At 33.2% G+C, this 19,579-nt stretch overlaps 1 protein-coding gene across 1 annotated transcript in view; it reads right to left on the minus strand.

Annotated features, from left to right (window-relative positions):
- EYS (eyes shut homolog) overlaps positions 1-19,579 on the minus strand; it is a 1,683,276-nt gene that overhangs the window by 1,262,293 nt on the left and 401,404 nt on the right. The window contains 1 exon segment of the mRNA XM_059179314.1: positions 15,862-15,975. Coding sequence (XP_059035297.1) covers positions 15,862-15,975 — 114 coding nt within the window.

Below are 19,579 nucleotides of genomic sequence, written 5' to 3' on the forward strand. Positions count from 1 at the left end.
AATTTTAAAAAATGATGAGAACAATAAAGATGAACTATAGTCCAATCTCTGGTGACTATAAATCATATCACCCATGTGAAAAATATTATTTTCATTCACAAATGTCTTGTCCAATTGGAATTGGCTTAAAATCTAGGCTGTCATTATTTAAATTAAGTTCAGTTGTAGAAGAGGCTACTTGATTATAATTCCTTTGTTTCAGCATTTGAGTATAACTTTTCTTTATTCAGAGACCTACAATTAAAAAAGACAAATTTTGTGCTCACCCATATTGCCAATATACAAAACAGAGGCAGAGACAAGAATAGTGCAATGGATACACATTCAAAAGGGGGAGGAAAGGAAGAAACATAGTAAAGACTGGTCCATAGTACTTTTTTTAAAAAAAGTTATTTAGTTGACAGAGAGAGATCACAAGTAGGTAGAGAGGCAGGCAGAGAGAGCAGGAGGAAAGCAGGCTCCCTGGTGAGCAGAGTGCCCAATGCGAGGCTTGATCCCAGGACACTGGGATCATGACCTGAGCTAAAGGCAGAGGCTGAACCCACTGAGCCACCTGGGTGCCCCTGGTCCATAGTACTTCCTTGATGTCTACTCTGCTGGCCATAAGTAATGGCTTATGTTTGCACCTGAGTAACTTTCTCAGCTTGCTTCCTGCCAGACCCAAACATTTCTTTGAAGTATTTCCTCATAATCTACCTTGGGGTGAGAGTTATGTTATCTCCTGAAGGCTTTTAGAAGTATGTTCATCTAACTGAGGGGGGTCTATGTGCCTTTGCTTTAACTTACTCTAATGTCTTAACATAGGGTTTTAAATCCATGCACCTTTGGTCTCTCCCCTGAAGCTAATTTCACTGGTAATATCCTGTATTTGATCATTGCCCTGAGTCCATTTTGAAAATCTGTTGCCAGCTGGATAGTCTAGAAATAACAATCATATTTATTTTCCAACACAGCAGTCCTGAGTTAAAAATATGTTTTCTAAAATCTGGTTGAAAACAGTCTCATCATTAGCTCATCTACTTCCTCTCCTATTTTATCATGGGCCACTAAATGAAGCTATTTGGTAATTTCAACATTTTACTCTGGAATCTTCTTTGCCAAGTCTATGAGGCCATTGTGTATATTTTCTAACTTCCACCTTAACACAGGCAGATGTCTTGCCAGTATTTGGTCAATACCTAAATGATTCTAATTTCTCCAGCCTCTAATAACAATTTCCTCCCTGTTCTAGACATCATTAAAATTGCCTCACTCTCCTTGCATCCTCTTCCCAAAATCATTCCAGTGCTACATATGTTAGGTTTCAGCTATGAGACCACGTCACTTCTACATTCCAATTTTTGTTTTAATTATCTTTATATAACAAACAACTGACATAGAGACTTACAACAAAAACCTATTACTATTTCTCTTGAATCTGTGTTTGATGGGGTGATCTTGTTGTCCTACATGTTAGCTGAAGTCACTGATGAATTGATCTTTTATTACTATGATCTTCACTTTCTACTTCTGGACCTAAATATATTTTTTTCTTCATCAAATTTTTATAGAATAGTATACATTTATAATTTTTTTAAATTTATTTAATTGACAGAGAGATTACAAGTAGGCAGAGAGGCAAGCAGAGAGAGGGGGTAAGCAGGTTCTTAGCCCAATGTGGGGCTCGATTTCAGGACCCTGAGATCATGACCTGAGCTGAAGGCAGAGGCTTAACCCACTAAGCCACCCAGGCGCCCCTACATTTATAATTTTTTAAACCTATCTTTGTCTTTATGTGCATTTCCTGAGACTAAATAAAGTTGGGTCTTGGTTTTTATACCGTTGGACAAGTTGAAATTCAGTTGAATTTTTTCAATTCATTTTCATTCAATTTAATTATACTTTGGTTGGATTTGTGACCACATTTGACTTTGTTTTCAATCCATCTGTTTTTTGTTTGTTTGGTTTTGGTTTTGTTTGGTTTAGTTTTTGTGTATATATATTTTTCTGTTTTCTTTTTGGTAAAATATTTTATTAGTCTAGTGGTTATAACAATAATGACTCTTTACATCATTTCTTAAATTCTTGCTCTTTGGAGTGACATCTGTGTAGTCTACTTACAATTAATTTGTACTATTTCAGATAAAATATAAGAATACTACACTACTTTAGTTCCATTTACCCCATTTGCTATTGCTGTTGTCATTGATATTATATTCATTTGTGCTATAAACCACACAATTCAGTCTTACAAAATTTGCTTTAAACAGTTTTATATGTTTTAAAGAAATAAAGAAAAGAAAAATTATATATTTCCATATTTGCCTATTTCTCATTTTTAAGGCCTCATGTCTTCTTATAAATCTGAGCTTTCATTTGGTATTATTTCCTTCAGCCTGAAGTGCTTCCTTCAAGATATCTTACAATGAGGATATTCTGAGAATGAAGTCTCTCTATTAATATTTAACGTTATTCTTGAACCATGATGAAATTTTGTCCTTATTTTGATATTTGTCGTTGGATTATGTTTTCTTCCTCTAAGTAATGATGTTATTAATTATAGCAGGACATTGATATAGTTAAACTAAGACTCCCACTGGTTTGGAAGCAGGGGAAACTACCAAGTTCCTCATAGTTTCAGTGGTTGCTTTCACTGGAAACCTTGGAATTCCTCTCCATAGGTGCCATTCAAGCATTACGCATGGATTTGTGCAGTTTATATGAGATCTTGTTTTTCCTCCATATTTTGTTTCCTTCCTTATTGGATCACTTCTACTATTCTGGGAGTTTCCAAGTATGTTTTTACTTTCACACTTGCAGCTTTATGCTATTGTTTCCACTCTCCATACCCTGTAGACTGAAGGTGCCCTCGGGTAAAAATGGAAATTTTGTCCAATCAAGTTTGTTTCTTTTGTGGACTGACTCTTCTCTAATTTCTACTGCTCCTGGTCACCCACTGAGACCTTCAAAGAGTTGATTTTATAATTCATTCAAAGTTTACAATTGTCATCTGAGGAATAGCTTGTCTATATGCTGTTCCACTCTTACTAGAACTATCTAGGATTAATTTTTATCTTTTTTTGTGTAAGTTCTCCTAAGTCCAGTTTATCCAAGATCTCTGAAAACTGTGGTAACTGCCAAAATAAAATATTCACTGTGCATTCACAGCTCTATGCTTCTTCCATGAATCAACCTCCCACGAACCAACCTCCCTATTGTCTTCCCAATCTTGTCATATTATATACCTTTCACAATAATTATTATTTATTGAACATATCTTATACCTTCTTGATCCATTAAAACCTTCTGCAATGTAGTTACATCACATTGCTTTTAGCCCTCTGAAGGACAGCTGTTTTTCCATACCAGTGAAACTTCAGGGTTAGAATTAGGACTGAATTACCCTTATTTCTCATGAAATTGTAATTTCATGGCACATGAAAACATATAATTTTCATTGTATTTACTCAATTCCCAGTTAATCCAACTCTTTTTTTCTGTGCCTCCTCTTCAGTTATTGAACACTAATGGAGAAAGATCACACAAATTTGAAGACTGATGCCAACATAAATTTATGATCTCTACCTCCAATCAAATTTCAATCCCGTCTAAATTTTTACAACTAATACTTTTTTTGGAGAAGAGAGACAGAACGTTAGCAGTATCAGCACTGGTACAGTGGGAAATTTATTGGCTCAAGCAGCAAAACATAGGAATGGGTATTTTAGGCACTGGAACTCTACCATGTTTGTCTGCTTCTTTTTAGCTCTCCATATTACCTTTCTGCTTCTTTCTATGCTTCTTCAAATTGTTGTCCCTAAGGTAAGTAATTTTCTGCCAATATTTGTGGTCCCACATTCCACATTTTGAATGTCAAACAGTGTGAGCAACTTTTTCTCAAATTTCTCAATCTAAATCCCAAGAATGGTCTCTGACTCTGGCTTAGGGTAGCAAAGTAGCAGCTCCTATAGAACGACATGGTTAGAAGGATAACTTTCAAAGGTCAATGCAACATCATAATCCAGGAAAATGGATAGTTGACTAAATGTGAAAGAGTTTATACTGTCCCTGAATTCTCAGTCATGCTACCATTCCCATCACTCATAGAAAGTAACCACACTTTCAAGTTCTAGCAAAAACAGATATCATCAGATAATAACTCTCCAAAATTCCTACCAAAATGTCTAGTGTTATCAATATTACCATCCATCTTTTCCAGTGGTTAATTTATTTTAAAATAATGACAGATCTGTCCCTCCTCCTGTCTATAGCTAATGCTGTCACCATAATTCTAGATCTTTGTCTCACCACATTCTACTGCCCTCTCTCTGTTAACTATTCTATTTCCTGTAGGTTTAATCTCTACTGTTGTGATAACATTATCCCATAAGTACACAAAAATTAACATGTGTGACTGGATCCTGGCAGGAATGAGATGGTGCTTTCAAAATGAAAGTTGAAGAGATTTTAATGAGAAACTATTTACAAGTGTGTGACAAGTGTACACTTGAGTGCAGTCTTAACGACTTAGCCACCCAAGTGCCAACAGATAGAGTGCAGTCTTAACGACTTAGCCACCCAAGTGCCAACAGAGTGCAGTCTTTGTGACATTCAGTGTGAAGGGGTTGAGTGAGCTGGTATTGGAACCTGAGACAAAAAGACTATGTGGAGAACACTATCTCAGAGAAGATGTGATGATCACTAAAAGAATATAGCTAGCCAATGGTAATTCATAACAGTAAATGAGGGAATAATCATCTTGTGTCTTCCTCCTTTCTTTTCACCTACACTGGGCAAACCCAAAAGAAGGCAGAAGATATACTTGTAGTATGATGTAGCTTCCTATACAGAGTAGATCTGGAAGCACAAATGGAAGATATCCATGTACCTCATGAACCACTCAAAATTTTATATAGATAAAAAAATACTTTGTCTCTCATTCCTCCCCTTTAGACTTATATCTCCTTTACCCTTCCCTATCAAATATTCTCAAGGAGTAATCTAGTCTTGCTATCTCCACATTCTCATTTCATCTACATATCCTCATCCCTCATTCAACACCAACATCAATAGCTATACTTATGAAACATTTCTTATAAAGGTCTTCAAAGTTTCTCTAAAAATTATTTTTTCTGAACCATATTGACTGCAAGTTTTACTGGACTGTCCAACAATATTTGACACTTTCTTAGCATTTCTTCTTAATAGAAACACTCTTTTCCCGCTTTTCCTATTGCTTCACTTTGTGTGTTCTCTGCTCTATCCATTATTTACTTTTTAGGCTTCCTCGGTGCCTATCCCAAGCATTCTTCCCTTGTCATTTTATATATTTCTTCCTAACTCATGCCTTAGTAAACTATAGCCTTTCTACTCTCCCTTGTGCTTTAGACACACAAATTAGGAGTATTTAAGGGAAACCTCTACCTTAATAATTTATAGTCTGACAAACTCAGTATGTTTGAAGCTCTGCTGATTTCTCTCTTTATTAACATGCTGCTTCTACCTCTGTGGCTCCAGAGCAATAATTCATTTTATCTACCCTGAGAATCAGAGCATAATTCTTTTCTTTTCCCCACTTTATACATTGGAACATTATAAAAGACTATCCTGTTTGGTTTGTCACCTAAATAACTTCTGAAATTATCCAGTCATCTCAAACTTTGTTTCCATATCTATACTTTAGACAATAACGATTATTGCAAACATCTAATTTTTTTTTTGTCTTTCAGTATGTAACCCTTGTATAGAAGAAAAAGAAGTTCTACTTTAGAGTTTAGAATAACTCTCAAAATGTATATTTGATTATGTTTTTCACCAGATTAATGCCAGGTTATTGGCCCTAGTACTCCTTAGATGACACTTCTGACTTGGACTGTGCTTCCAACCTCATTGCCCTTAGGATAAATTTTGGTAACACTGAATATCTTTGAGCACTTCAAATTCCCATGCTTTCTTTCACTTCAGCTCACTCCATTTTATTTTATTTTAAATTTCTTCCCGGAACATTTATGGTACTAAGATATGCATAGAAGTTTAGAAATTATTAACATATAGTTCTTTCAACTTGAAGGGAAAAGTTTATTTTTCTCCACATGCTGGGAAAGAGGTCATTGGTACATGTGGATAAATTTGATCAACTTAAAAGTATATATAGTGAAAAGGTAAAAGAGTTGAATACATAATGCTGAATAATACCAGAAATTAAAGGTGAGTAATATCCTAGAAACCAAGGAAGGTAAGAATTTAAAAAAAAAAAAAAAGTGTAATCATTTTCTAATTTTACAGAGTTCAAATTATTTTCCAATTTTACAGAGTTCAAATTATTTTAATACATTGTAAACTAATCCTTCTCTGTAAATTTCAACTTAATTATAATCTTCCCTAAATGTTGAATTGTCAAGGGTACATTACTCCCTGTTGATAATGTAAATCAAAACTGATTAGCATAAAATGTAAGTTATAGTTAAGGGTTTCTCTGAATCTGCCAGACCTGTCATCGTGTCATTGCACATACTGGATTACCCAGATAGAAGGATCTCTATAACATCTTGTTGATTAAACTCAGTAACATGTTCAATATAATATGTTCATACTTATAGTATGTAACAGTATTTTTTCTTTGATATGCTATTTTTATAGAAAATATCACCAAATATAATCACCTATCCAAATGTATTCTATAGGTTATAAAGTAAAAAGGTAGGGAATATGAAACTGATAAACAACTTCTCTGATTCATTAATAAGGAATACAACTGAAATTGTACAATTAAATATTGGCCCAAGATATTAAATACTGAGGAACTTTAAAAACAGCATGAGAAATTAATAAAAGAAGCATGTAGAATTAATTGCTTTTATAAATACTACAAAGAAATATACCTACCAACTACTCAGGTTCCCTTTATTGTTACTGCCTAAATGGCTACAGCATGTAAGTATTTCTATCAGACTAAAGGTAATGATGTAATCACCAAGAAGTTGAACATAATACTCATTTTCAAACCAACATGTACTTCAAACTTCTAGTTTAAATTGCTATGGAGAACAACTAGGAGACAGTTAAAAGAATTTTTTTTTCTATTGTATTGTTTTTATGAACTCTGTCCTTTAAGTTAGCCCAACTTCTCCAAAATAATACTCATATTACTTTCAAAAAAGAAAAAAAAGAAAAAAAAACTCATATTACTTTCATTAAATGCATTTAATTAAATTGACTTCTTGTTAATATACTCAACTGATCTGTAATTGAGTTGAAGAAATCTTCCAGCCAAAATATTCTGGTCTCCAAGAATGTTTAGTATTGCTATAGATTGACTAGACTGGAGCATTTAATTACAGCATCCGTAGCTCCCCATTGTAGCTCAAACCAAGAATGACTGAGATAGGGGCTGTGAAGGCTAAAAAACTAATTGCTCTATTATCTGTATTCTAGTCTTTTTCACTCCACAAGCACTTAAAAAATATGTACTTAAATCTGCTTTCTAATTACAAGTCCCCATAATAGAGTGTCCTATCCAGAAAACAGCATTTTTATTCTAGCATTCAACACAGTTAAGCATTTTTATTTTGCTGAGTTTTCTTTCTTCTATGTTTACTTTCTTTTGAAAACATGTTTAATGGTTAATTACCATTTTTGCTCTTTTATCTTAATTGCTACACATTTAGGGACATGTGTCATTAAAGCTTCAGCAGATAAGACATTTGCTCGAACAATATTTCTATTCTACTTGCACATATGTACCTTATTAAAATAACATTCTTATTAGTTTAAGCACTTATTTTCCTGAGAAACAAACAGTAATTGACATCAAAGTCCTGTCTTCTTTGTATTAGATATTGGAAACTTTTATATTTCAGAACAAAAGGGTAACAACGTAATTTTTCCCACCAAAACATGATAGAAATACAGACTATTGCTTTAACCATGATATATGCAAAACTATTTTCTCTCAGAATTCCTTCATTTAATGAAATTCAAAATGCAAATGGTTCATTTTATGAATTATACAATCATCAACAGTTTTGTTCAATACTAGTAAATATACACTTAAGATTTTAGATTTATCAATCATACTGTCCTATAGAGAATTTCATTACATTAATACAGCTCAGAGTATCACTAATGTGTAATAGGCACTTTGAGAGTTGTGGTCTTCTTCAGCTACTAGGAAAACACTCTAAATTCTGTGAGGGACTACCTCTTTAAGCACTTTACTGGCAAGGAGAGTTCTGGCTAAGTCTGACAGTAGCAATTTTTGTTATAGGTGGTCATCATCATCTTCTCTTTACTCCAGTTCTATTTTGTGGATATAATTTAAAATTGCTGATTGAGTAAGGGTTGATTAGTTGGCACTGACTAAATATATTTTCCACTCCCTGTACTTTTTATTTTTTGAGATTTTTTAAAATTTCAAGATTTATTTAAGTTCTAGTTAGTTAACATACATGATTATATTTTTAAATAAAGAGTAATAACAAGAATTTTTAAAATAGGGACTCCTACACAATTGCATGTAATTCTGGAGGGAAGATGAGTAAGTTTATTTAATTCTAGATATGTGTGGGGGGGGTATGTATGTGCATGACAAATAGTTTTCTTTTTGTTTCACACATAGAAAATTTGCACTTTGAGGCATTGTTTATTACCATTTATTCCACACATAGAAACATAATAAACCAATACTTGGTACATTATGGACAGCAAGATAAATTATTATTACTAAATTCTTTTTGGGAGTGTTGCCCATTGAGGGCTTTAGTGGAGGGTGCTCCATTAAGCAGTGACTGGCTGTGACAAGAGACTGGTTAATGACCACAGTACTCACTGTGAATGACTGATTTGTATCATCTTGGTTTTAATTAAAATACAAAATAGTGGTGTCCAAACATGTAGAACATGTATCTAGTCCAAATCTTGCTTTCTTACATGAAAGGCATTAGGTTTTCTTGATTTAAATCAGTTATTACCTCTATTAGGGAAGGTGAAAAGCAATCTGTATTTGTTAAAATATTCTATTCATGCTGAAGAAAAATTCAGTTCAGAGTAAACAGAAGACAAAGTAAGAATATCCTTTCTATCTGAAGGAAATGCATTTTTGATGTTTATTTGCTAAATTCAGTTCTTAAAACTAGAGCTTGGAAGGGAGCCTAGATTAAATCAAAACTAACCAGTAGCTAACTCCAATGGATGAACACCTCATGGAAAACAATTGTTGTGTTAAGGAATTTATTATCCATATTTATTTTTTCTTTTTAAAAAGAAGAAAATGATTCTACAGATTTCAAAAGAGATATATAGCATTAATAACATGTGTGAAACCTATGCTATTTGTGGAGCATCTGTAATTATAATGCTAGAAACTATCATGCATAAAAACACTGCATTATTCAGCTCTCCAGAAGTAATTATACAAAGATTTTTCTAATTATTTCTATTGTTCCCATAAGTTGGCTAAATAATCACAATCTACTTTTTGGGTAAATTCCTTTCTCTAGTGTATGCTTTAATAAGTTATAACTAGCAATGAAATATAACTTCTACAAGTGGCAAAATGTTTGAACTATGATATATTCGTAAACACTCAAAGCACCATATATTACAAATTCACATATTTGGTAAACAGTAACTGTACATATTCTTTAAATTTAAGAAGGGGGGGCTTACAATTTATAAATTCCCAAACATGAATTATTTTTCTAGCATCAATTTTACCGAAAATGAAAAATCATGATATTAACCTAATATAGTAGAGCAGAATTACACATTTCCTATAAAAAGCAGATTTTGTATATGACTTTAACAAAATATATATTAATGCAAAAAAAGAACCAATAAATAAACTTGGACTATACCAATGGAAAGCCACAAGGAGCTTATAAAAGTTTCTACACCAAACATCAGCAAATGTTTTCTGAAACGGCCAGAAAATAAATAATCTAGGTTTTGCAGGCAAAGAGCACATATACTCTTGAAGTAGTGGCTGAAATAGCCATCAATAGTACGCAACTGAATGAGTATGGTGGTGCTTATGAGAGACACAAAATAGGAAGGAGCCTGGACTTTCCTACCTGGGATATAGTCTGCTAAACTGTCTACTCAAGACAAAATAACTGACCTCACTGAATTAATGATTCAACTAAATATTTTATTATTATTATTATTATTTTATTATTATTATTATTATTTTTTAAGATTTTATTTATTTATTTGACAGAGAGAAATCACAAGTAGACGGAGAGGCAGGCAGAGAGAGAGAGAGGGAAGCAGGCTCCCTGCTGAGCAGAGAGCCCGATGCGGGACTCGATCCCAGAACCCTGAGATCATGACCTGAGCCAAAGGCAGCGGCTTAACCCACTGAGCCACCCAGGCACCCTATTATTATTATTTTTTAATAAACATATAATGTATTTTTATCCTCAGGGGTACAGGTCTGTGAATCGCCAGGTTTACACACTTCAAGCACTCACCATAGCACATACCCTCCCCCATGTCCATAACCTAACCCCCTCCTCTTGACCCCCCTCAGCAACCCTCAGTTTGTTTTGTGAGATTAAGAGTCACTTATGGTTTATCTCCCTCCCTATCGCATCTTGTTTCATTTCAACTAAATATTTTTAAACTTAATCTTATGATTGCTTTGTTGAAGTTTCAGCATTTCTATATATTATTTTTATTTCTTCTTGAAATATTGTAAATTTGCAAACAATCTTAAACTTAATCAGAGAATAAAGAATTGCATTTTTTAAAAAAAATTAAATTTATTTATTTGAGAGAGAGAGAGAAAGTGAGAGGGAGAAGCAGACTCCCTATTGAACAGAGAGCCCTACATGGGGCTCGATCTCAGGACCCTGAGATCAGGACCTGAGCTGAAAGCAGGTGCTTAAATGGCTGAGCCACCCAAGTTCCCCAAGAATTACAAAATTAAAAGAAGAAATTATATGTACGTTTCCTATAAAAATGATTCATAACTGTATTACACAGATATGTTTTCCAAAAATATAATTATTCATGGCATTGTAAAGATCAATTCCAATGAAATTTTCAAGGAAGTGTTTATGAGCATTAAAGGGGTAACTTTCAGGATAAATAAAGCTAGTTGCTGCAAAGAAAAATTTCTAATTTTGGTGGCTTACCAGAATAAAAACTTTTTTTTTTTTAATTTATTTGACAGACAGAGATCACAAGTAGGCAGAGAAGCAGGCAGAGAGAGAGGAGGAAGCCGGCTCCCTGCTGAGCAGAGAGCCCAATGCAGGGCTCCATCTCAGGACCCTGGGATCATGACCTGAGCTGAAGGCAGAGGCTTTAACCCACTGAGCCACCCACGTGCCCCCACAATACAAACTTTTATGTTTTTTTGTTCACTCAGTACAATGGAGATACTTCTGACCCATGGACATCTTTCACATGATTTAGGGACCAATGCTTTTCTATCTTCTGGTTCTTCTTTCCTCTAGTTTTTTAGACATCTCACTCTCAACAAGAATGGAGAAGAAAAAAGGGAACAAAAGACTTACAGGACATTTCTTATGGATCAGAGTATAAGATTAAAACTACCACTGTGAACTCATTCACATGGTCCCAAATAATAGAAGATAATTAAGCTTATGCCAGAAGCCAAGGAAACAGAGGAACAAGCAGCTAGGTTCTGTTACACAGGACAGATTCTCTAGCAGACTGATGTATAATAATAAAAGTGAATTAAAAATTGTCAAAAATGTGTTTTTGATAGTATAGTGTATTCTTAGTACTGTAAGTTTCATTACATGTCATTATTACCAGAAAAGAATATTACATTCACTACTAAGAACATTCATTTTATAACAGATCAACTTTGTTTTTCCTTTTATGTTTTATTTATGTCTTTGTTTGAAAATCCATTGAACATTTTCATTTGTTTTACAAATCTAAGGCACTGCAATTAACTGAAGAATTCTTTACTTCATTATAATGAGTGGAACTACATTATAAATATGTAAATATACTACAATATGTAGTATATTTGTAAATATGTAAATATTTATATGTTTATATAATTTACAATATGTACATATTGTAAATATGTAATTATACTACAATATTTAGTATATGAAAAGGTAAAAACATTTATGATTACCAAAAATGACTATGTTTTAAGTATAAATTATTTTGAATCAGAAATTATTTATTTGCAATAATTTATTTTTAATTAAACTTTTTAAAATTTTAGAATAGTTTTAAATTTACTGAACAGTTACAAAGATAGTTCAGAAGATATTATATACTTTTCAACCAGTTTCCACTGTTATTAATATCTAACTTTAGTACATTTGTCATAGCAGATTAGCCAATATTGATACACTATTATTAACCAAAGTCCATATTTTATTTGGATTTTTGGTTTTTTTTTTGTTTTTTAGTTTATTAATTTATTTTGAGAGAGAGAGAACAGAAGGAGGGGCAGAGGAAGAGGGACAAAATCTCAAACTGACTCCTCACTAAACTGTGCATGGAGCCTGACATGGGGCTCTATCTCATGACCTGAGCCAAAATCAAGAGGTGGATACTTGACCAAAGGAGTGAGTCAGGTGCCCCAGGATTTTCTTAGTCTTAAAATAATGTCTTTTCCTTCCCCAGGATCTAATCCAGGATACCACAAATGTAATATTAGTACTCATGTTTCTTTAGTCTCCTCTGGTTTGGAAAATTTCTCAGACTTTCTTGTGTTTTGTTTTTTGGTGGAAGTATAGTTGACATACGATATTATATTAGTTTCAGGCATACAACATAGTGATTCAACATTCATATACATTATGAAATACTCACCTCAATAAATATAGTGACTATCTGTCACCAGAGTTACTATAGTATTATATGCTCTCTGCTGTATACCACACCTTTATCCGTTCATTTATCGATGGATACTTAACGATGTTTCCATATCTTAGCTATAATTAATACTGCAATGAACATAGTGGTGTATATATCTCTTTGCTAGGTATTTTCGTTTTCTTTGGACAAGTAACCAGAAGTAGAATTGATGGATCATATGGTAGTTTTATTTTTAACTTTTTGAGGAGTTTTCATACTATTTTCCATAGAGGATGTACTGGTTTATATTCCCACCAACAGTGCATGAGGGATCAGTTTTCACCTCCTCCTTGCCAACATTGTTATTTCTTAACTGTTTGATACTAGCTAATCTGACAGACAGGAGTGGTTTCATTTCATTTCATTCATTCATTTCATTGTGGTTTTGATTTGTTTCTCCCTGATGATTAGTGATATTAAACATCTTTTCATGGGTTTGTTGACCAATTTCTATATCTTCCTTAGAAAAGTGTCTAGCTATTCAGGTCCTCTGCCCATTTTTTAACTGCACTTTTTGTTTTTTTGGTGTTGAGTTGTATGAGTTCTTTAAATATTTTGGATATTAACTCCTTATCAGATATATCATTTGCAAATATCTTCTCCCAACTTATAGGGAGAATTTATTCAATTTATTGATGAGTTCCTTCAGGAAAACTGACCAGTTACAAGCAAAATCATTAAACTGGGCCACTTTCTTAAACGATATTCAAAAGTAAATTAAAAATGAATTAAAGACCTAAACATAAAACCTGGAACCGTAAAGTTCTTAAAAAAGATATAGTAAACTCTTAAACATCAGCCTTAGGAATAGTGTTTTGGACCTATCTCCTCTGGCAAGGATGACAATAGCAAAAATAAATAATTATGACTGAATTAAAGTAAGAATCTTTTGCACAGACTTTCCTTGTTTTTGATGACCTTGATAGTTTTAAGAAGTACTGGTCAGGTATTTTTAGAATTGGGATTTGTTTGATGATTTTATCATGATTAGATTGGGATAATGTGTTTTTAAGAAAAAAATCCCTATGATAAAGTGTCATTCTCATTACTTCATATCATATGTCTATGCTATTAACATAATTAAGTACTGTTGATGTGAACATTGGTCATTTGACTTAGGTAGTGTTTGTCAGATTTCTCCATGGTAATGTTACTTTCCCCCAACCCCCATTTCCATCCTGTGCACTTCAGAATATAGTCACTAGGTGCAGCCCAAACTCAAGAGGTAAGAAGTTATGTTCAATCTCCTTGAGTGTAAAGTATCTCATAAATTATTTGGAATCATTCTGTATAAAAGATGTGTCTATTATTCTGACTCATGTATTTATCCATCATTTATTTTTCTCAGTATGGACTTATGGCTATTTATTTCATATTTTGGGTAAACTATTTCTTGCTCAAATTATTCTAGCTTTGGCAGTTGGCTCATGTGTCCCTTTTACATAGTCTCATGGTTTTCTTTTTTCTGAGTACTCCTTGCTTTCTGGCATTACAAGACTCTCCACACTTACATTCTGCATTTTAGTTCTAGAATCAGCTAGATCTCTAAAGAGATCCTTTTGTTGGAGAATGGTATGAGAAACTAAGATCTAGGTGCTAGTCAAACTTATTATTTTTAAAATGAAATCTAATTTTTTTCACACTACTAGTATTGCTTAGATAATTCTCTATGTACCTTTAAAGATGTATAATTAAATAAATATATACTAAGTCTTACCTAACCAAACATTAGAAAACAGTGCATATGTGCACATTTAATGGTTTTTACATATATATGTCAGAAAATTATTTAAGATTATAATTAAATACTTGATGATGATTAATTTCTGGCAGGTGATATAGTATTCCTATGACTTACTTCACTTAATCTATATTCAGATCCATGAGATAAGTATATTCTTATATCTAGTTAACAGATAAGAGAACTATAATTTCATGAGTTTATATAGATAGAAAATACTTGAAATTTGTCAGCAGTTATATTTTTTCATTAATAAGAAAATCTAAGAAAATTAGGTGCAACATTTGAAAATATCTAAATTGATTGTATTTAGTTGAACATTGTGATGGTTACTTTTATGTGGCAACCTGACTGCACCACAGAGTGCCCAGATTAACCAGTATTTCTAGGAGGGTCTGTGAGGGTGTTTCCTGATGATACAAGCACTTGGATCAGTAGACTCAGTAAAGTAGACTGCCCTTCCCAAACTGGGCAGGCATCAGCCAGTCTGTTGAGGGCTTGAGTAGCACAAAAACTAAAGAAAGGGAGGACTTGCTCCTTTTCTGCTTACCTGCTGAGTTGAGATGCTGTTTTTTATTTCTTTTTGGACTGGGATTTATACCATCCTCTCCCCTGGCTCTAATGCCTTTGAATTCAAGACTAAAATTATACCGCTGGCTCTCCTAGGTCTCTGGCTTGCAGACAGATCATGAACCTTCTCAACCTCCATAACTGTCTGAGCCAATTCCACATAATGAATTGCCATAATACACAGATAGGTATAGATACATAGATATATCTCCCATTGGTTCTGTTTCTTTGGTGAACACTAGCTAATTTAGTTTTCAAATTCATAGTTTAGGAAAATATACTAAATCCAAGGAAGCATCCAGATTTACTTTTCATATATTAGTCAACACAATAATTTACAAATAATATTTAGTTTGGTAAATGGAAAGAAAGAAAAAACCTGACAATTTCTTGAGAAACTGAAAGAACAGGAAAAAATATTTAAAATATAATATGATAGATTGGCAATAAATTCATTACTTTTCATTTTATCATTTGGTTGCATCCGTGGCCTTTCCAATAGAAAAGTAAGAAACTCATCTATTTCAGTGAATGTATAAACAAAGCTCATTTCACTCTAGTTTCTGCCTAAGGGATAATTGGTTGGTCACTTTAGAAGTGGACTTTAAGAAAATGAAGGACTAATAATGTTGTTGGAAGACTGAAATGAGTTCAGTTAAGAGACAGAAATGCTTTTTAAAGTTAATTATGTTTGCATTACCTTTTCTCTTGGTGTTCATTACCTTTAAATGGAGCCACACAACGGCAGAAGTAATTACCAGGTTGGTCAATGCAGGTTGCGCCATTCTTGCATGGATGTGAAGAACACAAATCTGTATTTATTTTATATCTTGAACCTTTTAAAAAATAATTAAAAAAATAAGGCAACCAGGTGTCAGGTTATAATTCTTAAATTTTTCCAAATCTTTTAATCCATTTCGGGTGATATCTGAGACTAAACTATCCAGATAAAAAATGCCACACATATTACTGTTAGAACCCATTCATTTCACCTTACTACAAACTGCAACAACTTCTCTTGGAATTACTAAATGCAGACTAATCTCCTCTGAATTGGTAGGCATTCAAAGTCTGCTTAGATGTGAAATAATTTATCTTCTGCTTTGGATTCTAGAGACAGAATAGATGTTTCAAGTTACTGGGATACAAATCAAATGTTAATTTAAGGAAAATAAAAAGGACCAAAAAGGAAGTACTAGTGAATCAATAGCATCCTGATGTATGTTCTCCAGGGCTAAATGTTTTTAAAAGGCACAGTTGTCAAATGTTACTTACCAATAAAGCCAGGGGGGAACAAGTATTTGAATTTATCCATGAACTCTGTAGATGTAGTGTTATGGAGGCAGGGTGATGAGTCACATTTCTTTTTATTAATTTCACAAAGCGGGTCTATATGGAAAGAAAGTAAATCAGAAGTATTCATTTACTATATAGTTTTAACATTTTCTTTTTTCTTTTTCTTGTTTTTTTCTTTTAAGTAATCTCTATGCCTAAGGTGGGACTCAAACTTACAACCCCAAGATCAAAAGTTGTATGTTCTATGGAATAAGCCAGCCAGGGACCCCTTAACATTTTCTTTTAACTGGTTCTGCAGTGCAGATTTCCCATGAATGTTCCACTTAGAGCTGTGTTTCTAAAGCTGACTTTCATTTTCTGTCACTTGGATTGTTTGTTAATTTGCAAAGCATTGAAAACATAGCCTAAGCTGATTTTGAATTGATTTTTAACTTTTTTGATAGCTAATTTTTTTTTTGCTAATTTTGAATAAGAACAGAAAAATTGGCTTTGACACATAACACATGGGTATTAGCAAGTTAGAAGAATGGAAATCTTTCTAGTCTTAAATGTTTTTCTCTAAAATGGTGAAATGAATCTGGGCTGGAGGAAAATTAAGGTAATAGATAACTAAATAGGAAAGAGCAAACCTAACTAAATCGAAAAACTATTTGTATTATCATGATCACTAACAAAATATTAAGTGAAAATGTGACATTAGAATATCAAGTTAACCCAGGAAAAAATAACCCAGGAAAAAATGAAAATTAAAAATAATGAGTGAATAAATACTTTGCTTAAACCTTAAAATTATTTTTTGGTAATTTCCCTTATGAATCAACTTTGTGAGAAGAAAAATGGCACATTTAAAAACCTTAGTGTAGGGGCGCCTGAGTGGCTCAGTGGGCTAAGCCTCTGCCTTCGGCTCAGGTCATGATCTCAGGGTCCTGGGATCGATCCCCGCATCGGGCTCTCTGCACAGCAGGGAGCCTGCTTCCCTCTCTCTCTGCCTGTTTCTCTGCTTATTTGTGATCTCTTTCTCTGTTGAATAAATAAATAAAATCTTTAAAAAAAATAAAAAATAAAAAAATAAAAACCTTAGTTTATTCCTTATAGTTAGGGATCTGCCAAAGTTCACTTCTTCAAAACACCTTGTTTTTTCTCTGTGTCATACAATTTTAAGAAATAACCTTGAGTTTTTGTTTATGATAAACAGTACATTAAGTTTTAATAAGTGACCACACAGATCTGAAGATGGTCATTCTTAAAGTTAACAACAAAAAAAACAGTTTCTCAGATATAATAGGGGAAAAAAAAGTTGTTTCATTGTGGTTTTCAAAACAAGTAAGACTTTCTCATTGCTTAAAGGTTATGCAGTGCTTTATTTTTGAAACAATCATTCACATAGAAGTAGAATTAGGAACACTTTTGGGAAGATAGATTTTGGACAACATTTTGGCTTATAATGATGACAGTTTGATAGTATTTACTTGCATATAAAGTACTGAGAGTCTCAATACTTTTTCCAATCTTGGAAAACAAAGTTCTATTATTAGAGTGTCCTCCTAATGTAAAAAAAAAAAAAAAATATATATTTAAAAACATAAACAGCTCTTTATCAAAATAACGGATATATATTGACAAGGGCTATTGTAGGAGTTACCAGAGTAACAGAATGAAATATGGTATAAAAAGAAATATTAGAAGTTTTAAATATGAGTGTGATGGGGGGGCCTCTGGGAGGCGCCATCAGTTAAGCTCCAGACTCTTGGTTTAGGCTCAGGTTGTGATCTTAGGGTTGTGAAATCCAGCCCCACAGTGGCCACCTCTGTGCTCAGCATGGAATCTGCCTAAGATTCTCTCTTCCTCTCCTTCTGCCCCTCCCCCACTCACATGTGCATGCTCTTTCTCTGAAATAAATAATCTTAAAAAATAATAAATATAAGTGTAATGAACTTATAGTTGATAAACCTAAAAAAAAGTTTATTTACAAAAGCAAAATATTCATTCAACACTAAATATATCTGTTTCTATGATTATGTGAAGATGTAGTAAAATAATTCAAGCAGATATATATATTCAAATGTTCTCCTGGGAAAAGAATTAATATGCATGTTTACTAGATGAATTGTATCTTCTAAAAATAAGGAGTTACTTCTACCTCAAATTAACCTTCAGGAATTAGTTTTGGTTAGCATGTGTGCCTACCTTGAAATCCATTCTGACACAGGCAGCTAAAGGTGCTGTAAAGATCAACACAAGTAACCTTTTCCACAGGCTTCACTAAGGCACTCATCTACCTCAATCTCACAGTTATTATTTAGAAACAAGCAAAGCATTCACTTCATTATAAATATGTCACTGATACAACTTGCAACTAAGTCTAAGATTATGTTCAGTGTATATGAGATTTTCAACTTGTCTGCAAAAATTCGACACATTGCCTAATGCCATCAATTACTCTTTCTGTTTTTGTTCTGATGTGACTACAACTACGGCTTTATTCTCATCTCCATGCACCTAGGATTCAAAATTTACATTACTTCCTTAAAATTGAATACATACATGACTATTTTATATATAATTATACAATGTTAACCAAACTGACTTTCTTTGATGCCTCTCCTTGAAAAACAGTCCATTAAATATATTTGAATCCTTTCTGCATTTCTTTAAAAACAAAATAAAAACCGTAAATAAGACCTTCTCAGCTCCTTGTTTCTTTAAGTTACTGTTGGATTGCAAATTGACCCTTGTACATGGAGGGCAAGGAAAGACAGAAGAAAGAGGTCGAGCACTCCAGATTTGTAGGTGGTAAGTTTAATAATAAGGGAACTTTTCTACAAGGCCTGCCTTGGGCTGCCAAAAAACCAGGCATTTACCTGCCAGAATCTTAACTTTGTTTATAGTCTATAGTCTATAACTTGGTTCAGCCATGTATTTAATCCAGATAATCTTAACAACATCTTCCTCTTTCAAGTTTATATCCTTAAAACAGCTCCCAGTGTGACAGTAGTGGCAACATGTATTTATATATGTATTCTACGGACAGAGGCAGCGGTAAGGAGCCTCCAAGTGCCCCCAAATAGCATGAGGGTCAACAAGCAGCCACATTCTCTCAATGATCTCCTTCAACAATTACTATAAACTGAATTTATTTTCATA

Source organism: Mustela lutreola, chromosome 6, assembly GCF_030435805.1.
Source record: "Mustela lutreola isolate mMusLut2 chromosome 6, mMusLut2.pri, whole genome shotgun sequence".
NCBI lineage: Eukaryota > Metazoa > Chordata > Mammalia > Carnivora > Mustelidae > Mustela > Mustela lutreola.